At 40.8% G+C, this 25,418-nt stretch overlaps 2 protein-coding genes across 15 annotated transcripts in view; one reads left to right on the top strand and one right to left on the bottom strand.

Moving 5' to 3' along the window:
- Positions 1-10,856, top strand: part of PPFIBP2 (PPFIA binding protein 2) — a 108,422-nt gene extending 97,566 nt beyond the window's left edge. For 9 of the 14 annotated variants that reach the window (XM_065636534.1, XM_065636533.1, XM_065636526.1 and 6 more), the window contains 11 exons: positions 133-271; positions 952-1,080; positions 1,644-1,794; positions 1,967-2,078; positions 2,521-2,609; positions 3,524-3,652; positions 4,279-4,404; positions 5,255-5,443; positions 5,829-5,999; positions 7,645-7,710; positions 8,388-10,856. In XM_065636534.1, coding sequence (XP_065492606.1) covers positions 133-271; positions 952-1,080; positions 1,644-1,794; positions 1,967-2,078; positions 2,521-2,609; positions 3,524-3,652; positions 4,279-4,404; positions 5,255-5,443; positions 5,829-5,999; positions 7,645-7,710; positions 8,388-8,459 — 1,373 coding nt within the window. In that variant the 3' untranslated portion in view covers positions 8,460-10,856. Of the gene's footprint in view, positions 1-132; positions 272-951; positions 1,081-1,643; positions 1,795-1,966; positions 2,079-2,520; positions 2,610-3,523; positions 3,653-4,278; positions 4,405-5,254; positions 5,444-5,828; positions 6,000-7,644; positions 8,355-8,387 lie in introns of those variants that run through there. The other 5 variants (XM_065636539.1, XM_065636531.1, XM_065636525.1 and 2 more) reach the window with 3 other exon arrangements.
- Positions 176-21,567, bottom strand: LOC135989592 (NADH-cytochrome b5 reductase 2). Its single transcript, XM_065636540.1, has 10 exons — positions 21,505-21,567; positions 21,275-21,421; positions 19,373-19,445; positions 17,507-17,613; positions 16,330-16,459; positions 15,458-15,541; positions 14,832-14,917; positions 13,889-13,988; positions 11,928-12,125; positions 176-262 (listed from the first exon to the last, which is right to left on the bottom strand). Exons 1-9 carry the CDS (start codon positions 21,517-21,519, stop codon positions 11,953-11,955), a joined length of 915 nt encoding a protein of 304 aa, XP_065492612.1. The 5' UTR covers positions 21,520-21,567; the 3' UTR covers positions 176-262; positions 11,928-11,952.
- Between the last annotated feature and the right edge of the window lie 3,851 nt (positions 21,568-25,418).

Genomic DNA, 25,418 nt, shown 5'->3' with positions numbered 1-25,418 from the left:
TTGTTTTATACAAGAACAATTTTATAGATATCTTTACTTTTTTATTATGTTCTGCATTTAAACATTAGTCTCCCAGATAACAACTTTGTTAATAATTAGTATAAAATGTGACTGTTACTGTTCTTAACCTAGGAGAAACAGAGAACGGGGCTGGTACTGTCGTCATGGATGAGCTTTCACCTCTTTCTTCGGGAACAGATTCAGGTCCACAATCTCCATTGTCTCCAGAAAACAGAAAGAGTCCAAAAGGGATCAAGAAAATCTGGGGAAAGTAAGATTTCTTTTTAAAATAGTCATTTATTTATTTATTTATTAGTTCCCTGTCAAAGCATTCCACCTGAGAATGAATCCAGTTCTCAGCAAAAGCTACGATATCTACAGCGAGAATAAAGTAAAATTCAGGAAAAGGAGAGAAAGCAGCTCAATGATTGTACGGGTGTGTTTCTATGCACACATGGGTGTAGGAAAATGGATGTTGGTGTTCACAGCATCATGCTCTTGAAAGAAATAATACACTCTGCTGGTTTATTATAATACTAATTTAGAATGCCAACAGTTTCATTAGCTATGAAAAATTAAATGATAGCAAGTTTTTCATTGGAGAAGCTATCAGGTAAAAAATGAGAGAGAACAGAAGAAACAAAGGGCATGGGGGGGGACTGTTTTACTGGGTTGGCTTTATTTATCAGCTTCAGGCCAGCAGACATTTGAGTTCTGGCCTTCAGTGTGGATTATTACTGGGGCTGAAGGGTTGTGCCTGTTCTGCAGAGCTCTTTTCTCAGAGCTGAGGCTAGATAGTGTTTGCCTGGAACTTTCTCAGCTACCACTTGAATTAGATGTTTGTGGTTTACAGGGAGAATAGAGCTTCTAGTTGTCATTATAGTTTCCATATGATACAAATGTTCTCTGTTGCAAGCTAATAGTACTGTCTTGGCACTCTTGTCTTGAAAGAATAAGAAGAACTCAGTCGGGTAACTTCCCTGCAGACGACCTGGGCTTGGCAGAGTTTCGCAGAGGTGGTCTCCGTGCAACAGCTGGACCTCGCTTATCCAGATCAAAGGAAACCAAAGGCCAGAAAAGGTAATGGTTCCTTCTTTACCTCGCACAGCATTTATGCGGTATTGTTAAATACGCTGAACATCCAAACCCTCTTGTGGAGTACGTTTTTCCCAACATACTTCATTAATGACGTGGGATTCCACAACAACTGGAAAGTATTTCTCTGGTAGAAAACATATCCTGAGTAGCTTGCCTATCTGCACTCCTTAAACTGCAGGTTGCAGCACCACCTGTTTGTTGAAGCATCAAAAATTTCACCTTGTTAAAGAAGAAAACTTACGTCCTGTGGGAATATCTGCAAAGAGATGAGGATTCGGCAATTCCCTTTCTCTTTATTTCAAAGAGAAATCAGAAAATTCTTATTCACCTCCCCACCCCACCAACTGTTCACAAGTGGCAGCTGGGCAGCCACATGAACAGGACAGCAGTACCACAGCATGTGCTGCAAGGATGGCTGCTGGCTTTTATTATTGCACAGAACAAAGCACACTGATATTACTGCCTCTGGCACGTGATGAGCTTTCTGATTATAAGCATAGTTCTTTCCTTTAAGATTTTTTTCAAATATTTATTTTACTTTTCAGTGACTACAATGCTCCATTTGCTCAGTGGAGCACTGAAAGAGTTTGTAACTGGCTTGAGGACTTTGGTCTCGGTCAGTACGTCATTTTTGCACGACAGTGGGTGACTTCAGGCCACACTCTGCTAACTGCGACGCCTCAGGACATGGAAAAGGTAATATTCTGTAACTGTTTCTCTCAAGCATCCATACATGTTGTTTCTGTACAGCCAGCCCCCTTCAAACAATTGGCAGTTGTACCTTTCTGAAATATGTAGTATATGTTTCTGTAGATGCCTAATGAGATGAAAAGAGCCAGAGGCAAACTGTTGATGGTTGTTGTTGCAGGAAATGGGAATAAAGCATCCACTGCACAGGAAAAAATTAGTTTTGGCCATTAAATCAATAAATGCAAAACAAGATGAGAAGTCTGCACAACTCGATCATATCTGGGTGACACGTAAGTGTTTGAACTGTCATGGAATTGTTTGGAAAGGAATTTCCCCCACATCTTTTTTTAAGAGCACTAAGTTTCAACATAGTAAAATTTTGTACAGAATGAGGATTTGTGTGTTGTTCTTGACATCCAAATATACAGCTATACAGTATGATCTCCTAAGGGAAACTCCAGTCATTCAGATTGCAGGGAAGTAAATGGCAGGGAGGCACTCGATCTAGCAAGAGCTCCATGAAGCTGCAGAAGGGATGTGCTCAGTCACACACTGTATGTAAAATATATCACAGTGGGTCTGTGGAGAGAGCTGTTTGAGAACTGCTTTTAGGCTCCTGGCTGTCCTCAGGAAAGGTGAATAGGTAGAAACAGCCAGGCCAGACAAGGAGGGGAGAAGGGCTTCATTCTCGCTGCTCCAGATTTGGGTACACCACTGTTCTTGTACCTGCAGGATGGCTTGATGATATTGGTTTACCTCAGTACAAAGACCAGTTTCATGAATCCAGAGTTGATGGGAGAATGTTGCAGTACTTAACTGTGGTAAGTTAAAATCCTTTTTACTCCATTTAACCAAACTTCAGAATGAGCAAAGAATTTTACAATTTTCCTTTGAATGTGAGCAGTTAAAGAATTTTTTGCAAGACGGAAACAGTGCACTTAGTAACTCACTTGTGGTGTCTAGTGTACAATTTCTATTCCTAAGGTGCTTAAGTAATAAGACATGTCATAGCTTAACTTCTGCAAGTCTTTCTTTCAATATCGCATAGTACACCACAATTAAAAGTAAAATGACCTATTTTGCATGCAGCTTCTGAGTGTGTTGTTCTCCACACCATGTTAGCAACAATATTCAGAAAACTAAAGATAAGCAGCAAATAGTTATTTGTACAGCTCTGACCACAATAGCAGCAAACCATGCACTACACATAGCCACTGTGTTTTCTTATAGTTTTGCTGCCCAAGTTTAGATAATCAAGTTTGTTTTTGTTAACTGTGCTATGAAAAAAATGCCTAAGTTAACTGTTGTCAAAAGTACAGCCTTGTCTATGCTGCTTAAGGAGCCTTTGTTATAGGAGCGTGGTCCCTACTGCTCCATGGTCAAGTATGTGTTGCCAGCTGCAGTGATCATACCCACTGATCATACCCGCAACATGATCTTAGCCAGATCAGAACCAGTCCAAATATTTTAAAACTATCCTTGAGCCAGATTTTACTTAATAGGCTACAGGTTCTTCTTAATTTTTTTAGCCAGGTCTTGCTATGGTGCAATGTTCAAAAGAGACAAAAAAAGAAAAAAAGAGACAAGAGCCCCCAAAGCCCCCACCCTAACAATTCCTCTTTAAAATAAAAACTTTTATAGTTATTGTGGTTTATATAATACTGCATAGCAAGCTTAAAATCTTCTTGGGTAAACTCCCTGTTTTGGTATCTAACCTGTGCTCTCTCCTTTACAGAATGACCTACTCTTTCTGAAAGTCACCAGTCAGCTGCATCATCTGAGTATTAAATGTGCCATTCATGTGCTGCATGTCAATGGTTTTAACCCCCACTGTCTACGCAGGAGACCAGTTGAGGAGGTAAAAGTATGTTTAAGTAAATTAATTTAAACAAGTACTAATTACCTGCTTCCAGCCAAAGGGGATAGAAAGTTAGCAGTCTACATGATAAAATAGAATCGCTGCTACTAGGGAATTGTGTCTGAAGCAGTAGTTATGCTGCTTTCCAGCTCTGGAACGTAATGCGTACTCACTAATAATAAAAATCAAGTGTCTTGAAGTGCTTGAGACACTTACTAGTTGAATCTCACACACCTTCCTTTTGAAATTATTTGCTTAGTCTAAGGAAGTTAATTCAGCTTCTGAAAGAATAATTTGGAATGTGGGTTTTTTTCTTTGCCTGTCCTAATTTTTAACACTCAAAGACTGTAAGGTCTGGTCAGCATAGCTTATTCTCTTAGTGTTAAAGGCTGACAGTAATGCTCTTCTCAAAATGCTCTGTTCTACACCCAGCATCTGTAATCTCTATTGTTATACTACTTGATGCAATGTTGGGGGGGGTTCATCTGTACTGCACCATGCCTGCCATCTCATCAGAGGATGTCTTGAAAGAGGCCTTGAACAGAAACTATTCCTTGGAATCTGGGAAAAAATACTGCACTTAGCAACAGTGCAGGCTATATTGTCATCGTCTTTTCTGGTTACTTTAACAGAATAACATTTCGCCTTCTGAAGTAGTTCAGTGGTCCAATCACAGAGTGATGGAATGGCTCAGATCAGTCGATCTGGCAGAATATGCACCAAACCTTCGAGGAAGCGGAGTACATGGTGGCCTGATTGTAAGAATTCTTTTTAACATTTTACCACATATCTACTAAAAATTGCCAGGCTGTAATGTGAAACATCTTTTGTCTGGTGTTCGTCAAGCAGAAGGAAAAAAATACATTTTCAATATGACAGCATGATTAGGCCTTCTAAACAGCCTCTTTATCTGATCCATGCATCTTAATTTTACAAAGGAAAATTAAAATTAAAAAGGAACTGCTAAAACATTTTTATAATCAAAGTTGAGCTGTGCATGAGTGTCTAACAGCAGTACCTAAAAAAAAAAAAAAACACACCACAACCCAAACTGTACCTTGGGAAAGTGATTTACTCATAAGGCATCACGGAGTGCTGCTTTGAGTGATTCCAGTAGAGTTCTGAGCCACAGCAAGTATCTGTCTTGAACTTGCAGCAGTCTTGCCCACTAATCAGGAATCACTTTTTTTAAATTCGAAACATTCAGAACTATTTGCAACTTAGTAAAGTCAGAGGTCTGAAATACTGTGATTCTAGTGCTGTAGCATTTTTGCAAAAAGGAAATAGAAAAAATTGTGCTAAGATTAAGTTCATACTCTCAGGTACAGCACTAAAAGTAGAACAGAAAATTCTGAAAACAAATTTGTTCAAACAAATGTAAGGTTATGATTAACATAATTAAATATTTGCCTCATCACTCTGCATTTTTTAGTGCCTACTTTCACATATTTCCCAATCAGACCCTAGTGAGTACCCTACGAGTGAGTTATAAAATGTCTAATGTAGCTTTGGAAGCATAAGAAATTCCTCTGACAAGCACTGAAATGGTTTATTATTGCAAATACTTAACCGGATTAAAAAAATAAATATTCTGCTACTTCTTAATAGATTCTCGAGCCTCGCTTCAATGGTGACACACTGGCAATGCTGCTGAATATTCCACCTCAAAAGACCCTGCTGCGACGCCACTTAACAACCAATTTTAATGTATTAATTGGACCAGAGGTACAACAAGAAAAAAGAGAAATAACAGAGTCAACAGCATACACACCTCTGACCACCACTGCCAAAGTTCGGGTATGTTACTGCTTTCAAAAAGGAGATATTTCAGAATTTCAGACTTCCTCTCCCCTGTCTTATAAAGAAAATAAAGAGACAAACACAGGCAGGGAGAGGTATTTATGTTTTCCTTAATTCTAGATACCAAAACATCTAGTTTGTATCTATTTAAATCAGCTTCCAAAATATGCATGCAATACTTTGTCTTTTCCTAGAAAGAATGCTATGTAAATGTATTAAAAATCAGTTGTAACTCCCAATTTGAAAACAGTTAAAGTATGTAATTCTGAACTAAATAAATTAAAGGATGAGGGTATGGCAGTAAATCAAAAAGGAGAGGTTTTTTAATATTTAAAGGACAACCTTATTTTTTTATTTAAAATTTGTTGTCATCTTATTTTAGCCAAAGAAACTTGGATTTTCACATTTTGGAAACTTACGAAAAAAGAAATTTGACGAATCAACAGACTACATTTGTCCTATGGATACCACCCCAGCTGCTACGAACGGTACTCAGAAAAATTACGGTGGATACAAAGGACTTAGTCCATTGACGGATAAGGAACTGGATCAGGTGGGACAGACAGACTGATGCCATTCTCATCTCATCCTCTCCATGCATCCCAAAGCTTGCAAATAACCAAATATCAGCACATAACAAAGTATTTGCTACATCTGCATGAACTCATTGAGAAAGTATTGGCTATGGACACTGGAAAATTGTTCTATACTAAGAATGTCAGGTTAATTTTTTTTAATCAACATAATAATAAACTCATCCATCTTCAAGCCCTTTTTCAGGAATATAACACCTTTACACTATGAGGATCGATGTATTTTGACAATTAAGGTGGAGGTTACAGTAAACACAAGACTTTTGTACTTCTAGCTTTCATAGTCTGACTATGGCTCACTACATTTTTCATTATCTTTATGGGTGGTTTTTAATGTAATAAATTTATTTGGTCTAATTTGTACAAAGCTATCACATTATGTATTAAATTACAACTGGATTGTATATTTTAACAGGAATTAATCGAAGAATCCAACTGAATTTCTTTCATTATGTACAGTGGGGAGTAGTTATGCTTAGACAGTGTACATGAAAACAATGCCTCAGTAATAAACAAGATTATTAATAAACCAATACTTAAATAATTCCTTTTGTTATGCAGTAGTGAACTTGTGAATGAAACTGTGTCTAGACATCATATAGGCAAATGATGAAGACTGAAAACTGAAACCCATCAAATCTGATTCAACTTTGCTGTTGTGTAAAGGGATGTAAACCCTGAAAAATGGAGCTCCTGGAGGCTGGTGTGAGCTTTGGCAAACACAAGAGCCAGACAGAAGCAGTTGGGGTAAACTGTCCTATCTCCAGTGACCTTAATTGAGATAAAACTTTTTAAGCCCAATAAGAGAATGTGTCACAACATTGAAAAGACTAACTGTGAAATTAATTTTTTTCATCTGCATGGTTTACTGCACCTTAACATCTCATTTGTGTTCATTATCTAACCATTGCCTTTCCAACCTTAGCAAAAAAATAATGTTCCTAAGCAGGGACAATACCAAATTCCTTTCCAACCTTAGCAAAAAAATAATGTTCCTAAGCAGGGACAATACCAAATTGTGACTCTAATTTAGTACGGATGTCCACTTGCACAGTTACGAGTTGCAAGTGAATGTATTAACTTTGAGCCAACAGCTTGCACTATGCCATTGTTCAAGCACTGTAACAACATGAGATTTTTCCCTAGCAGCATGGTCTTTGAATGAAGCATGACATTGGAGCACATGGTCAGACAGTGAAAAGCTCTATGCCCTAGAACTGATAATCCTTTTATATAAGAATAGGTGAGACTATATCACGAAGAACTCTTACCACTTGCCTGTGGAAGAAGACTACCAGAAGTTTAAGTGTTACACCATCTAGAAAATATTACTCTTCACTGATAGTATCAGTTAAGCTTTTTCTTTTGTGAATTACAGCTCAAGTTTCATGGAATCAGTCTTAATCAAGATTCACTCTTCCTATTGTTAAGTGTCTTCATATACCTTATAGCATGGAGGCATGTTTGTTAATGTGCAGAAATTGGAGCTTTTAAACGTACCACAACTTCATTTGTCCAGGCACAGATACCACCCAAAGATGCATGTAGAATGAATCAAGTTGCACATACTGTCTGATTTGAACTAGTTCCTGAATACTTTTACAGATGGAACATTCAGAAGGAACAGTAATGCAAATAGGGGCTCTTTCTCAAGGCATAAGCCATCTTACGGTACGTACTAATTTCACTCATTTTAAAGACACAAATGTATTCTGTTAAAGTTGGTCCTTGCTGGTAGTAGTTAAAGAGCAAGTGAGTCACTATTCTTGTTAAATACCTCTTTGTAGCCTAATTGCAAATTCACAGCCCAAAGAAACCCTGCTTTTAAATGGCACTAGCAATTAAGTTTCATTTAGGCCTATTTTAAGTTTTCATGAACTCTGATATCTCTTTGACCCAGTGACAGATATTCATCCCCTTAAACGAAAACAATTCAAAGATTTTGCAAGCAACCACTACTTGAATGTCTCAGTCACAGCAAAGTCTAGCGAAGAGGTAAAGCCTTCAAAATTTACATGAGCTAAAACAAACAAACAAAAAAAAACCAACAAAGAAAAACCACACCACACCAAACTGTGTTACATATTTCTTCCTTATACCTTTCAGTCAACTCTTTAAAAAAACCAGCTGCTATAGAGTCAGGAATTAATACTGTGAAGTCACATGCCACACACAAGCTCTGTGAGAATTTTCTCAACCAAACAAGTTTATCTAAAGCTGCCTTTGAGAAATTCTTACTAATTTTCTGCGGCTCTAACCCCCTCTGTTGTGAGTCTGATCTCATTGCAGTTGGATTTCTTTTTGGGTCTAACTGAATATGCTTACTCGTTCACATCTTGTTTTTTCAGACTATGTTAAGCCAAGATGAAATGCTGAATGACAACAGATTTTTAACACCTACCTTTGATGACTGGAGATGATGTTTCAACATGACCAAGAACACTAATACCTCATGCCTGTCTAGAAAGGTGGCCAGGAGAAGCTTAATGCTGTGGTGCAGAAAAGCTTTACCTCTTTTCTGTCAGTGACACTTGCTACACAAACATTTAATGTTGTCAAGGTAGCAACGCATTTACAGGTAGCTCTCCTCCGCACTGTTTTCCATACTACATAATGCAAAATAGGTGTTGAGAGAGAAGCGGTACTCGTATCCAGAGTCTGCAAAGCCAAGACTGGAACCATGTTTTACCCTTTTATTCAGTTGTCTTTTACATGGTATGTTTACATACTATTATATGAAAACTCTTTCGTTAATTTTTTTTTTTAATTTTTATAATTAATTTGTAATGTAGGAATCATTAATATTCTGTTGTACCATGTGGACTAATCAGAGCTACCTAGAAATTCAGATGGATGCTGGTGAGTGCAGTGATAACGGCCCCCTAACTACTACTGCAGTCTTGTCAAAGACAGTTTCCTGTAAAAGGATTTTAATCTATCATCCCTTTTATTAGCACATGTCCTGCCCTCTTTTTCTCCAAGTGCAGTATAGAATGGGAAGAATGGCACATAATACTATCCATCAAGCCCTTGCTTTTATCAGGAGGATGACAATCAAGATGGCACATTCACAAATCTTTACCTAACTCAAAAGGATGCTGAACAACTGCAGCAGGAAATGTAACTTTGAGATCAGACTTAAAAGCTGGTCCTTCCTTTAAAGGGAGTTTATTATTGCGTGATTTTTATATGTGCACTAAGATATTCACAATCAAGGAGCAATCACAACACCAACTAATTTAAAATGTAACTTTAAGAATGGTGTTCACTGTACTTTGCAGGGTGAGCGCAACAGGATTTCCAGCATGATCCATTGTTTGGTTTAAAATGACAGGTCTTTAACTAGAGCTATTGAATGGGCTCTTTCTGTACAGTGACATTTTGTCTAAAATGGCTAGTACTGATGCATATGTGCAAACACTGGGATGCTCAGAAGCCTCTTCTGGACAGTCAAAATTGTTCAGACAAAGTTTTCCGAGACCCATACCTGGCTGCTCTGAAACATTGTACAGGCTCTCAGGAAGCCAGGGACAGTTGTAAACCTATTTTCTTTCCATAGGTACACCTAATTAAACATATGGCCACATAAACAGCCCTGAAGCCTGGAGATCGCAGTAGAAACATTTTTGTAATGCTTGCATGAGAACTGGTGATGTTGTAAACAATATTGCTGTTTGCTTTCAGTTCTCTTTTCAGCTACAGATAAATTTTCATATAATACTTTGAGTAATAGGAGACCAACATTACTGCTCTGTGATGTGTAAAATGTGACTAAGGAATATCAGGCAAGTACCATAATAAAGCAAGTTTTGTTTGTTTAACACACCTGACAAAATAGATCTGTTGCTACTCTACTGAGCTAGGTGGGACTGCAGCACTGTAACAGAGGGAAATATGGTTTCTCACTACTTGAGGGGCTGTTCAAGGGTGATAGTGTCTCCTTTGCAACTGCAATGACTTGGCATCTGTTGACATATGCCTCTCATGTATTAACAAGATATTTTAGTAAACAAGAGAAAAGGCAGAAAAGAAATCTGCTCAATTGTGATGAAAAGATGTAGTTTGTAAATGGATGGTTTGCATTACTCTCTGCTTGCTGGCTGCAGGGTGTTGGTTCACATATTAACAGAGCCTGAGGACAGATCACTCGCAGCCACAACCCTCCCAAAGGAAGGGGAAATCTCAGGTACTGTCTGGAATGTGCAGCAAGGGCTCTGCAAGAGCTCTCAGTGGCACTTTTCAAAGGTGACCTACACTGGTCCTCACTCTATGAGGGACACTGCTCTGTATTGCCAGATTTTATAAGCTAAACACGTTATTTTATTGTCCAAAATGGTAAAACCAAGGCAAGCTTTTTTCAGTCACTAAACAATTAAATGATAGTGGCAAATCCAAAGGTATGAGAACATCAGCAACCTAAAAATACTTAATAAAAGGTATAAAACATACCAGTCAAGTACATCTCTAATCTGGCAGGACAATCAACACTAGTGACCAGATCATGTACTACAGGCATTTGCAATACTTTGTCAGGTTAAGTAGCCAGCAGAATTATTACAGCACTACAAGTAGGACAAGCTGCTCCAACAGAAGCAGTCTTAGTACCATTGGGATATTTCAAGCAGATTTTCAGATTTCTTTTGATGATGTATTTATAACTCAGTGTGTTGCTGTGCCAACTTGGCTGTGAATAGTCAATCTACAAAATTACTGGTTTTTTAAAAAATATATATAACAGTATGAAATCCTAATTAGCATAATACAAGCATAAATGCTTATTTTTTGACTGTTATGAATAAATTCTGAATGCTCCTCCATCTCTTGCTGACTGTGGAATGATTCTGACACGAATACATGTGGTTGATTTCTCAGCAGGGATAGATTTCACAGTCAGAATCCCTGTCTGTCTTTGCATTCCAGCTACAAACGTACGAGATGAAGTACAAACCCACTATGTCAATTTTTAACTAGTAGATTCCTTTAGTTTTGCTTTAGATGAATAAAGATATTTAGTAAACATATTCTTTAGTATCTGAAGAAACAAGTCTTCTGGCTCAGGGATTAGTCAGACCCTAAAACAAATGTAACATAAACTAATTCCTGGAAATGAACATGTAGTACTTCAGGCACTGAATTAAGAATTAAATGCTATGTGGTAAAAACACTGAGATGAAGCATTAGCTGAGTTTAAAATCGACTCAGCATAGCTTGCAAAAGGAAGTAAGAAGCCATGTTTTCTTGTAAACAAAGGAAATTTCTGAAACTGCCAAAAGAGCAAGCACTACACTTGGAGAATGACATCACTGGATATTTACATCTGTATACGCAGCCCAGAGCTTCCATGTATAGTTGGCAGTGATAGTTTAGCTAAGGCTATTAGAAGACAGCATGAAGTTATGTAATCCTTCTGAATAAATTTCACACCGATGAGAATATCTATTACAGTAATAAGCAGTTTGCATGTTACCCAAATTCTGTTCGCTTTCTCAATAGCATACGGTGACTTCTTTCTTAGTCCCTTGGTAAAGGGCTGTAAAATAGCATTTAAAAAAAAAAGCCTGTTGTTGTGCTCTCGTCCCCAGGATGCACTAAATGAATTACCTATAGAGCACAGTCAAATAATCCTAGTCCAGTTTTATAACCCTCTCCCAAATTCCATACCCATGTTGACAAACAAGTAGTTTTATTTCTGTCTATTTCTCCAATTACATTTAATTTTTTAGACTAAGTTACTTCCACACAATTCAAGATGATCTCTCAACGTCTTAGTATCAAAACATGCAAAGGTATTTATGAAGTTATAAAACCACAGAAATTATAAAAACACACACAAAAATAAGAAATACTGCACGGTTACATACCAGTTGTCCCTGTAGGAACTTACTTACAAAAAGGTATGAGACGACATCGCTGTTAATAAGCAAATGTACTGCTCTTGGGATAGCCGAGTTTGTCCAGGTTGGGCTGACACGCAAACTGAATCATAGGTGGTGGCCCACACATGAGAATGAGTGTCTCACTGCCAGGGGAAGGGAGGTGGGCTTTAATCATATCTGCAGTGATGAAGCCAGAACTGTACTTCCAATCTGAAATAAAGAAAATAAACTATTAATTTCAATTTCTCTATAGCCCGAAGCCTTTTTAAACTGCATGTGTTTAAACTGCAAAGTAGCTGAAGAATCAGCAAAGTCTGCCACCATCACTGCAAGCAAAGAGAGGGTTAAATCTATCACTGAGCTCAAATCTAATGGTTGTCTTTGATAGGGATGGATCTGGTTGATAAGGCTTTATATAGACTTTCAGACATTCAAAAGAAATTAGACAGCAGGTAGGAATACACGGGAAGAATAAATCAGCTTTTCCAGTGAAGAGAGGTCACCCAGGGGCAGTTGTGCAGGGAGAGATATTGAGACCTGTGCCATCCAACATCTTAAAAAAAAAAAAATGGCAAAGAGATCAAATGATGAGGTGACAAAGTTTGATGACGAAAGTTCTCTTGTGTAATTAAATGATGAGAGAAAAAAAAAAAGCTACATTATTTCAAGCAATAATATTATTGAACACATCTTCCATTTAAAGTGAGCCAAGTAGGAAAAATAATCCTGCCTTCGCATACCAAAAAAAAATACGTGCTTTGCTCGTTTATCAGGAGCAAGATATTGGGGTTATGAAAACAGCAGCAGTCAAAAGGCATATTAGTATTTAGTAGTAGGAAAGGAAAAGGGAACACCATGTCAAAGTGAAAACACAGAGTTTGCCTACATCTTGAGTACTGCTGTTCAGTTCCAATCTGCTCAGCTCAAAAAGGGACACAGCAGAGTTGGAAAACTTTGAGAATGTGAGCACAGGTATGTAACCACTGCTGCGTGGGGAAGAGCAGCAATCTTCTCTATACTGAAGATGGGGCAGTGGCGTGATTGATACATCTGTAAAATTAGTAACGTGAAGACCTGTTCACACTCTCTTCCAACACAAAAACTGAGGTAAATGCAAACCACAGGAAGTCATTCTTCACACACAAGTGCTAATCCTATGGAACCAACAGGCTGCCAAAGAACTCACAGGGGCTCCAAGGAGACACAGTAAGTTCATACAGAAGTAGTCCACTGAGGGTTATTGTATTCATAGGGACACATTTGGTTCAGAACTGATTAAAGACTGGAAAGAGTATCAAAGCTGATTACTCTGCTCTGGCCATCTACTCACAGCTATTGCTGATAACAGGTACAGGACTTTGACCTGACTCAGTTTGGCTCTTACATCTGTTAAATCAAAGCTCAGATCACTTACAACATGTGCAAATGTGAATACCCAAGTTTCACAGGAGATTCAGCAGAGTTCAACCTCTCCCTCCATTTCCAATTCAGTGCTACACCAGGCTACAGCTAATGCCTTAATCTATACACATCGCAGCTCTGTTTTACCACAATCTAATCTAGAGCTGCTGCAAAATGAAGAGGTGCATGTACTATTTACAGATATTAAGCAATTTAATGCCAACAAAATGCTACCATAACCTGATTTGGTAGAGAGCCTAAGCCAGAGCTGTAACTTTTGCCGAAAAGTCAAAATTGGCACACTCTGATATACATCAGAAGATCCACAGAGTAACATGTCTGACCCAACAGGAATTAATTATTAGCTCACACTTTCTAAAGCCCACCTGGTTTAGAACAGTTTTCAAAAGAGGTGGTGTGGTAAGGCTTGTTTCTGAGGAGCTGGGGGGTTTCTTTGTTGTTTAAAACAGTGTAAGACAAGACTTGATGTCATACTAATGGCCCCTGGAACAAGAGTGAAACTGTTGTATAGTGATGAGCAAAGGCATTTCCAGTGTGTACCAGCAGCCTACCTTGTGGAGGTCTGTCCAATGTATACCAAAATGTGAACTGATCAGGATGCCTCTTAGCAATGTCTTCTAGCTCAGCTCTCAGTAATATATCTTTTTCTGTCTGCAAAATGAGACCACTGTTTAGCTCCAAACCACCTCAAGATGCCCTCTAACGTGAGCTCATCTGGCATTCAGCAAGTACAATGGTAACTCATTCAAACCAAGAAAGTGATTTTCCTTTCCCCTTACATGATAGCTATTATCATTACAGGCTTCTGTAAATTCAGATTAAGAGAAACAAACCATGAGACTTAATAGCCACCTAAACACTGTCTTAAAGATGGCAATTTGAACAACTTTAAATCCAGACTAAAGTCACAATCAGCTGGATTTGTCTCTGACCGTGGCAAATACAGTCCTGTACAGACATGGTGAAGGTTAACTGTAGAAACAGATTAACAGCACAAAATCCTGTTTCCTTGAAATCAGTGAAGGAGTAAAATTATTAGAAGGATCAGGATCTGTTCCCACTATTTATCCCTAATATAGGAATTAGGGAGTACAAGTGAAACTATGAGGAGCCATCTCCAAAACAAAAAAAAAAAAAAAAAAAATCATGGAACTATGACAGCACCACACAAATATTTATACAGGGCCTTATGGGTAGTTTTTTTATTTAGTTTTTCCTTCTTAAATCATTTTAACACAAGACAATACATTAAGAGCTTACATAATAACCATTTCCTGCTCCTTCCTATACTGATCATTTTTAAATGTGCTATCTCAAATAATATTTTCTCATAAACGGTTGGGTGACAATGCAAACCCAAAGATACTGGAAGAGTGTGAAACATGTAGAGCAGTATTTTTTCCATGGGTCAATGTCCCATCAGTTTAAAAAGCTCAGAGGCCAGCAAAAGGGTAGGCCATTAAAAAAGGAAAACAGATGTGTCAGTATACTCACCTGATTAGCAAAGAGAAGGTAACATTTTGTGGAGTCCTTAGGATCATTTGTGATATGACGTATCAGCTGCAACATAGGAGTTATTCCTGTTAAAAAACAAAGTGGTTAAAAACCAGGTATTTCTTTCAACCAGCATAAGGCTGCAGTTTCAATGTCGATGCTGCCTGTCTTCAGTCTTCAGTGGGAGTTTAGTCTGCACAGGGCTACACATCTCTGAATTTCTAATCCATGCCGAATGCAGAGGCTGGAGGTTTCTATTATTACACATAGTTTCAAAACAAAACCACGATACTTGTATCTGGGGCTTTCCTTTTTAGCATTCTCTACCACATACAGTAATTTTACCCTCAAGACATTCTCCTACAGTATTTTTTGTTGTCAAGAGCGAAGCTCAGAGAGATGAAGTGACTTCTCAGAGGTCACACAGTAAATCAAGACTAAAACTGGAAAGTTTCTAGCTCCCAGGACTGAGCTCAAGCCACCGGGAAGCCTCAGTGTCGCCACTCATGAAAGGAAATACAAGTGCAAGTGCTCTGCTATGAAAGTACAGTGTCTGATACTCCTCACTCACATCCACAAAGCCATCTTTCTTCTCTAGAGATTCCATACGATGAGAATAGCCTTACCTGTGCCTCCAGCTATCATCCCAAGATGCTTTGCGAACTTTTTCTCAGCTTCAGCCTTCTTCTGAGGCTTGATAAGAAAGGTACCTAGAAGAAATATTTCTATGAAAAGTATTCTGTATGAAAAGCACTTGACATACCCTAATCTTAAAAGACCTGTAATTGGTAACAAGCTTTCATAGCTACTACTGTTTATAGCAGGCAGAGCACAAAGGAACATTTGTAAAACATGCATCTGAGATACAACAGATTCATTGGTATATTAGTCATCATAAAACATCATGATCCAGAGGAGCACTGGGCTTTTATCCCCCTGAAGTGTGAGTTAAGTGCACAGTCCCTCTCAGTCACGATCAAAGCAAAATCTTTCACATATATCTTGAAAGAGGATTACTTCTCTAAACTTATTTCCTCCCAGTCACCTCAGACTTGGTTTAATCATGAAAGAGAGCTGGCTCTCAGTCAGCAGGTTATTCAGTAACAGCGCTGAGATTCCCAGAGCGCATTTTAGGCCACAACTTCACTTGTTTAAGAAGCATTTAGAACATCTCCTTCCATATGTATAGCTGAGGTATTATTTCTAGTGCAGCGTTCTCAGTAATATAATGCAATAAAATTTTTTTCAGATTTAATTATACAGTCCCAGGAGTGAGACAATAACCTGCTATTCTTCACACAAAGTAAACACAAAGTACTCTTTCCCATCAGATCAACTCTGATGGGCTCTTGGTCAAGACCAGAAAAGGTGGATTTTCTCTTTTCCATTTTAAAAAAATAAAGGATTCTCTATGAAGTTGACAAGTTTTATAAAACACCTCTGAAAACAACCAATAAAAGTTCCTCCCTTTTGCTCTCCCACCTTCATGTCACAGTACCTGCCCCCTTGTAGACAAGGAGCCCATTTGGCCCTCTGAAGTCAATAACATCTCCAATCTTCATGTCATCTAGGTACTGGGACATCTTCCCACCTTCTGGAAACTTGGGATTTACATTTTTGTGGTAGACCTGTAAATACAATAATTTGTAGGATATCAGCCACTAGTTTTGCTGCAGACAGTATTACAAACTGTAATATTGCAGGTCTGAAAGTTAACATCTGAGAAAGAGACAATTCTTTGCTCTCAGTTATCTGTTGTGCCTTGCAACAGGAAGCTGCCAAAGCAAGTAAAACCTCCTCTCATGCACATGTTGTTACGCTCCCTGCAAACAGCCAGGCTGACAGGCATAGGTGGCAGGCAAATTATGTACTGGTACACTCATTTCACTAATGCTTTGACAAGAACCTTATGTTACCCCATTTTTGTAATTGCTCCTTCTGAAAATAGCATTTCTTTTTTTTCTTTGTAAGAAGAGACTTCAGCCACAGGACAGGATTTTTTACCTTTCAAAGCACATAGTATTAAGTGGTTAATAACAATTCACCATACTTGTAACATGAAGAACAGAGCATGCAAAAAAGCCCAGATTTTTGTCTAAGGATAAACTCTATTGTAGAAAAGGATTAGAAAATCCAGAAGTACGAGGATCAAACCATCTTGCATTCCCTAGCTTAAAGGGTTTCCCAGTTTTTTGTATACCATTTTCTTAATCAATAAACACATTAGCACAACTTCTCATGCTTACAGATGTAAAATTGCAAACTCTGTAGGGTCAACGATAGCAGTTCTTATCGACTTCCTTTCTACTTAGAGCTATTAGCAGTTAAGTACAAGTACCAGCATAAGCAGCTGGAGTGATCACTATTTGTGTGTTGCCAAAAAAAAAAAAAATATATATATATACACACACACACATACACACTAGGGAGGTTCCTGCAGTACTGCCAAAGAAGTGATTCCTTTCTCCATCTTCCCTACCTCAGCTACATCTCAGTGACACACAGCAGATACACGGGACACAACTTACTATTCAAGGATAACGTGAAACGAGTTGTTTGCCGTGCAGTCATTCTATTCAAAAAAAGATCAATCAAAATAAACCCTATATTTCACTAAAATGAAATACTTCCTTCCAGTTAGCAATTTATCTATATTAAAGGAAACAAAAAATTACCTTTATAATTAAATCAACATAACCTTTTGTCTCATCACTGGAAACAGGGGTATAGGCTCGAATCACCAGATTACCATCGATTTTGGCAGAAAGGTAAACATGTTGGCCTAGGGAGAGGGAATTACAATCTGATTATTTATTTTTTCATCCCCAGTTTCTAACTTTTCTCAGGCCTGAAGGAGCAGGTATTATAACCCATTAAACACAAGCAATGAAAGAGAAAATCTTTACCATCAAAATGCTGTATAAGACATCTAGCCTCTTTTTTCAACAAATGTTTCTGGAGCACAGATTAACTGAAGAGACTGGCTACATTACAGAATCAAGGTTAAGATACTATAACAGGAGAATAGGAAATGTATAGTAAAATAGATATAGAAAGTTTGTTGCTGATTCTTAAGTGCTCTGTATTTTGGGTTCTGCTGTTCTCATGTTCATTAATGAAGTGAAAGTAAGGATGCACCAGTTCACATAGGCAAAGAAAAAAATATAGATTACAGTTTGATGGCAGCAACCTCTCAGAGCAAACTTCTCAGAGATTCTGCACCAAGACATCAAGAACAAAGCCTTGGACCATATTCCTCCTCCGTAATTCCTGCCTCCATAATGCTGTGGCTTCCACAGCATTGGACACTGCTGCCCACAGAGAGCTCTTTGCCCAACTTAAGGCTCCAAGAGGCAGACTCTGAAAGGCACTTGTTTCTTTCTGCTGATTAAAAGAACTGAAACTCCTTGCCAAGAGTACTCTCTTCAGCCAGACAGCACTAACCTACAGGGTTGTATGGAAAAACAAAAAGCAGGAACAGTGCTGGCAGAAAACATTTATTTTTACCAAAATGATCCTAGTAAAAAGCAGAAGGCAGGAATCTTGCAGGAGGTAATCTGGCCCACACTGTTTCAGGATCTTATTCTTAAATTCCTAAGAATAAAGTCTAGATAAACACAGGCACCGCAGGGCATATCTCAATGAATTTATCATTTGCCTAGTTAATGTGGACAGTTCAAGTACACTTTCCCACACATGCCAGAAGAGAACTAGGAGAAAGACTGCTGTCCTTGACGGGCAGCATGTGAGAAGCACGTGCTCACAGCATGGAATGGGAAAGACCCTGACACTTGCCATACAGCACAGGAAACAAACACAGTACAGAACAGGACTACATGTGCCACATCTGCAGATCAGAAAGGGAGACTTTCCCCTGCATAGATTACCATTAATTCAAGGTCCAAGGTTCAATGCCATCAGTTTTGCAGGGTACAGGAAAGAAGGCTGTGCCAACCCTAACCTGAACTGCACTTCATGCTACAGAAAGCAAGACAGACTTGTACACGTATGTTTGTAAATCAGGGGTAAGTGCATCCACAGAAAATGCTCTGAATATTGCAGCATTTTCTATATACAGTAGTTGTATTTTCCCCTTTGTTCCACACAAAATAGTTACAGGTTTCCCAAGCAGAAGCGTCTTTCTCATCTACAAGTGTGACCATGTTCGTCAAAGCATGAGGGCAGTTGACAGTAAACTGAGGGCACTAGGTGGAAATAGACTGCAAATAAGAAACATGAAAAAGCTTTGAGAGGTACCATTCTGCTTATATCCTGACCAGTGGTGAATTTCATCAGACTCAGTTCAGTTTCACTATTCTTGTTCTAAACTACACCACACAATTTAACACAAGCAGAACAAAGTACACACAAAAGATCAGAAATACAACCCTTTAGGAAATCTGACTTAGCAGCATTCAGATGCAGCTTTTAACTCCTTGCTTTCCTGAGCATTACATTCCCAAACAGTCAGAGGTCCAAGAACTAGGAGTTGTAAATCCTAAAAACAGAAATACATGTAATTAAGTGTTTTCAGTACTTGCCTACAGGTAATCCCAATACATGATCTGGTGAAGGTAGCCCAAATCGGAATTTCTTGGTATCATGACTGATTTCCTTAAAAAAAAAAAAAACAACAATAATAAAATCAGAATGAGGCCAACAGTCAACATCCCCACTGCTTTGAATTTCAAACTCTGCTCAACACAATATTCTTTAGTAAGCCTGTTCTTTGTCAGCATGCAAGCCAAATGCTAGGAAGGGAAGCAGAAATGGCATTGAAAAATAAAGTTTAATTAGATCAGAAGTTTTAGAAGCAGTCTTTTCCTCATTAATTGCACAAGAAGTGACTTCTGCCTGCCTGTGCAATCCCTAGAGCACCTTTACATAAAGAAAATCTGTAAACCCTCTATTGCCCAAGGCCAGTGAGCACATTGCATAATGTGTGTCCAAAGATCAGGCAAGACACCACATGCAGCAGCACAGGCTGTTGGGTTACCTCTCACTGATGCGCATTGGATAGAAACCAAGAGAGAAGCACAGCTCTAAACTAGGATTTAAACACACAAAGAAATGAGCCCACCCTCCTCTTGAAACAAGCGTAACACGGTACTGTAGGCGTAAATGCTTTTAAGAATCCTGCTCTACCCTAGGGAAACACTGCGAGATGGCTGTGGGAGTCACAGCTGCCCCTCCAGGGCTCTGAGCTCTGCCCTGGCCCCGAAGCCTGAGGCAGTTCATGGCCAACCGCCCCCTAGACCCCCCACCCCAGACCAACCGCCCCTCAGAGCCCCCAAACCAAGGGACCAGCCGCCCCTCAGACCGCCCCCAAACCAAGGGGCCAGCCGCCCCTCAGAGCCCCCCCAAACCAACGGCCCAACCGCCCCTCAGACCCCCCCCAAACCAACGGCCCAACCGCCCCTCAGAGCCCCCAAACCAAGGGACCAGCCGCCCCTCAGACCCCCAGCAAACCAACGGACCAGCCGCCCCTCAGAGCCCCCCCAAACCAACGGCCCAACCGCCCCTCAGACCCCCCCCAAACCAACGGCCCAACCGCCCCTCAGAGCCCCCAAACCAAGGGACCAGCCGCCCCTCAGACCCCCAGCAAACCAACGGCCCAACCGCCCCTCAGAGCCCCCAAACCAACGGACCAGCCGCCCCTCAGAGACCCCCCAAACCAACGGACCAGCCGCCCCTCAGAGCCCCTAAACCAACGGACCAGCCGCCCCTCAGAGACCCCCAAACCAACGGCCCAACCGCCCCTCAGACCCCCAAAGCAAGGGACCAGCCGCCCCTCAGACCCCCCCAAACCAACGGACCAGCCGCCCCTCAGACCCCTCAAACCAACGGACCAGCCGCCCCTCAGACCCCCCCAAACCAACGGACCAGCCGCCCCTCAGAGCCCCCCAAACCAACGGACCAGCCGCCCCTCAGACCCCCAAACCAAGGGGCCAGCCACCCCTCAGACCCCCCCAAACCAACGGCCCAGCCGCCCCTCAGACCCCCAAACCAAGGGGCCAGCCGCCCCTCAGACCCCCAAACCAAGGGGCCAGCCACCCCTCAGACCCCCCCAAACCAAGGGGCCAGTCACCCCTCAGAGACCCCCAAACCAAGGGGCCAGCCACCCCTCAGACCCCCCCAAACCAAGGGGCCAGCCACCCCTCAGACCCCCCCAAACCAACGGACCAGCCGCCCCTCAGACCCCCAAACCAAGGGACCAGCCGCCCCTCAGACCCCCCCAAACCAACGGACCAGCCGCCCCTCAGACCCCCAAACCAAGGGGCCAGCCGCCCCTCAGACCCCCAAACCAAGGGGCCAGTCACCCCTCAGAGACCCCCAAACCAAGGGGCCAGCCGCGCCCCCCGGCCGATGGGCAGCACCGACCCCCCGCAGAGCCGGCACGAGGTGGGGGCTCAGGCCCGTGAGAAGCCGCGGAGCTTGGTCACCTCTTTGTCCACCAGCCGCAGCGGGTATTTAGCGACAGGGTCCTGCAACGTGACGGGGCCGCTCGTCCTCCCCCCTGTCCGTCTGAGCAGCAGCAGCAGCAGGGCGGACACAGCTACCACGGCCACGGCGATGGCCACAGGGGCGTCCTGCGAGGAGAAGGGCAAGGCGGTCAGGGGAACAGCCCGCCACACGCGGACCCGCACACGCCGCCTCCCTCCTGGCTCCTCACCGCAAGCGCCTCCATGCCGGTCGACAGCGGCTCCCCGGCGAGCAGCCACCGCTCCACCTTCACCCTCCGCCCCGCAGCCCGCACCGCCCCGGCCCCGCGGGGCTGCGCTGTTGCCGCGGCTCCGCCTCCTGGTGCCACGGGCACGCGTGGGGAGGGCGCTGGCGGGGGGCAAGGCGGAGGCTGCGCCGGGCACGACGCTGCTCGAAGCGCCGCTCCTCCCACAACCCCGCCTGAAACAGGGCACCCTGGGGAAATAAGTCACACGTGGAGCGTCTGTTTCGTGAAGCTAAGGCGTATTTAAGAAGATGTATCAGCATTTCACGTGTCCTGTGCACAGATCTCACTGCAGGACTGTTTTGGACAGCAGGTCCCCAGGTTGGGAGCGTGTCACACCACACGCCACTGCGAGCAACCAGACCCCTTTTGCACAAAACAGCGGGATAGAAACAGCCGCAAAATCCAGTTACGCAGGTGGACACCCACTGGCTACAGTCCTTTTCCTCCCCTGCATCACCCCACCTCAGATCTCATGGCCTCCAGTCCCAGGTTGCCGCAGCCTCTCCTGTAAAATAACAAAGCTCAAGTCCTCTGGGCAAAAGCAGCATGCAACCTTATCATCTATCAACAGAGGTAGAAGTGGCATTTTTCATTTTCATGCTCAACCAACCTCCCTGAAGCCTGCAATAGGTACAATCCTAAGGAAAGGCCATGAAAGCTGCACCTCACAGGTAATGACTGCATTACAATGCCAGTGTCCCCAGAAAGAGGCACTGCTGATGGCTTCGCTTTGCATTTCTGACTTTTCTCTGCAGACCGTGCATACAGTGCATAGACCGTGTTGCAAAATACTGGCAAACAACTAATTAACTAGGGAAAGGGGGTGCAAGAAGGCTGACCTTCAGCTAGAATAAGTAGAGAAACAGAAATTATTTCCCAATTTCTTCCCCATCCCCTGGGCCAAAATTTTACTTCATGACAAGCAGCTCTAACAAAGTATTCAGTATCTATGGACTTCAAATTGCTTGGGAAAAAAAAACAACCAAACAGAAACAAACAAACCCACCCCCACACAGACAACAAAAAAAACCCAAAAACCAAAAAAACCAACCACCCTAAAATAGAGTAAGTATCGTTATTCCCTTTGCAGAGTGTAGGACAGGAGCACACTGTCTGGGACAGTCACAAAAGTCAGTTAAAAGAAAATACAACTCTTTGAAGTCCAAGCCCATACCACAAGGTTCAAAATAGTTCATCTAAAATAAAAGGATGCCCGTATCACATAGACGCATCTTTGACAGAAGAAAACTGACCAAACCTATGGGGAAGGAATACCAGAAATAACGTCACAGTGTGCCAAGCCGTAGATAGTGATAAAAGGGGAGACAATAAATTTGATTTGTTAGTTTTTTGAATACTTGAATTTTATGTGACTTGTAAAAAGACTAAAGAGAAAAACAACAACAACAAAATTCAGTCTCCTGTGCTACTGAAGTACTGACTATGGAAGGCTAGAGAATAAGTACTCCACCATGCTCCTTTTTCTTTCTTTTGTCAATACTAGCTTTTCCTCATCTAACTACAAGAGCAGGGGAACCACTACCAAAATGCTACATATTACAGTTCCATTCCTGGAGCAAATTAACTCCTTGTGCTGGTGTCACACAGAGACACTGCCCTCAGAGTATCGTAACCAAGCCCAGGGCCCCCCAGGCTGAATGACCCATTCTCCATTATTAAAAAAAGCTAGATTATCCCACCAAGGTGTTGTGACTTCTTATTTTCTGGCAATATAGTAATGGTACCGCTTGTAACTTTCACGTATTTCGCTTTTGTCAATGACCTACCATATATCCACATGGCAAAAGGCTCGAAACTCAAGCAGAATAAAGCAGAACAAAAATAACAGAGACAAGAAACATTCCGATTTCTCAGTCAGATTTTATCCTGAAGGATAAATAGGAACAAGTGAAGGATAAGTAGGAAATTATCTTTTTCTGGTTTTGTTCATTTTTCAAGACAGGACTTTCTGTCTACTATGACTAATAATTGCACAGCTATGCAATTACCAGTGGTTCTCTAAATTGCACTATTGACAGGAAGCATTAATCTTCCCTCAAGAACAGAGAGAGAAAGGCAAGTTGGGGGTTTTGAAGAGCTTCAGAAATATTTATTTCTTGTTTTCTGTATTAACTATTCCTAATGCTCCTTCAATTTTTGCTGGTTATTTTCTTTTGTGCCAAAGGCAGGGTTTTGGTATATATAAACATCTTTTTTTTTTTTTTTTCTGTACCAAACTTAATTCTTTCCTCTTCTTAACTTGTCTTACAGAGACATAACATCCACAGTTCCTCTGGTGTTACTGTTAAATTCACTCATTTGAAAGCATGCAAAGAACCAAATCTAGTCACTTCAGATGAAGAAATAACAGTCTTTCTGTGCCTCCAATACAGGACAGTAAATGGAGTGCTAAATGAGAAAAAAAAAACTGCCCTTGTGCCACTTGTCCTCAAGAAGTACGTAGGAAAAAAGGCTAGGGGAAACGGGAAGGAAAATGGGAAGATCACAGGAGGATATAGTTCTATACTACCACCTCAATACTATGATTGTCAGAAGAAAAGTCAGGAAATGCACAGCATGGGTACCTGCAGGCAGAGCACGTTATGGAAGGAGGGGATGCTGCTGTGCTATCGCTCCTCTGGCTCCGTCGGGGAGGACACAGGAGTGCAGTGCAGTACAATGCAGTAGCCACTACGTTGTCCTGGGCTGGAAAAGGAGGAGATGGCAAAGTAAAAGAATTGTAAAGCACAAATTCATAGAGAAAACGCCATCGAGTCAGTGATCAACAATGTTTTTAACATCTTTTGTATCCACCTAGCCAGAACCCAGATTTCAGAAAACGATTGCTTCCTCTTATGTACTATCACCAGACATGATTTGACAATGGACATTTATTTATTCTAAATATTTTGCACAGTGCCAATGAACAATGCAACGAGCCTTCATTTGCTTCCATATAATGTTACAAAGATTTTTTTCACTTACATGCCAACAGAAGAAGGTGTCTATCCAGATTTTAAGCACATGGGGAACCTGAGCCTACCTCAGTACTCAGGTAGGCTACTAGTATCCTACTTGATGATGGTAAGGTTCAGAAAAGCCTCTTATAACTGTTAAGAATTAGAGTGGACTTGATATCAATTTTGTAAAAACTAAAATACAATTTCATTACATGAACTCCATGGAAAGTAAATTTTTTAAAATTTTTTAAAAATCAAATTTGCATCACAAAACACTTCACATTATTGCTAAAACATACTGGTAGCTTACAATGGACTGAAAAGATACAAGAAACAAAAGCAAAACTAGACTACTTTTAAAACCACACTAAGAGAAACACAAAAGGTCAACATCATGCAGTCAAGCAAATGTAAGTACCCAAACAATCAAATCAAATAATCAAAGATAGCACTCCTATTATACAAAATGAATTTTTTAAGCAATATCAATTTATCAGCATATAACCACTGCATTCAACAGGCCTAGCACAGCTGATACCACCCATAGTTCTCCCCCATCTTTTTATTTTTCTGAACATACCCACTGATATCTGCTAAATAAGCAGATAAAAACTTTACAAGTATTTTAAATTATCTTGTTCCTGTTAAGCAAAACATAATAGCAGCCAAGTGATTAGACACATCTGCTCCCAACATAGTTAAGCTTGATGTAGTTAGCTAATAGAAACTTCCGCCATAACTGAATGTTAACAGACTTCCATAATGAAAAATTGCAAAGGATACTTCCCCTCCACTGCTCTCCAAAGACCTCTTCAAAGAGCTTATCAAAGATAGAACAAGCACACTCTATCAATAATGTAATACAGCTATGCCTTACACTTAATCTGAATTTGTCCA

This window comes from Caloenas nicobarica, chromosome 5 (assembly GCF_036013445.1).
Source record: "Caloenas nicobarica isolate bCalNic1 chromosome 5, bCalNic1.hap1, whole genome shotgun sequence".
Taxonomy (NCBI): Eukaryota; Metazoa; Chordata; class Aves; order Columbiformes; family Columbidae; genus Caloenas; species Caloenas nicobarica.
Note: the sequence above shows the minus strand (reverse complement) of the source record. Positions and strands in the feature narration are given on the sequence as shown.

Bases quoted from the DNA above. Each gene is read 5' to 3' on its own strand.
- LOC135989592 (XM_065636540.1), bottom strand. The intron at 16,460-17,506 runs GTAATTTTTTGT...TTGTATTTACAG, and splicing joins ATGTTGATTTAATTATAAAG to GTCTACCACAAAAATGTAAA. The intron at 15,542-16,329 runs GTACTGTGACAT...TATTTCTTCTAG, and splicing joins CCTTGTCTACAAGGGGGCAG to GTACCTTTCTTATCAAGCCT.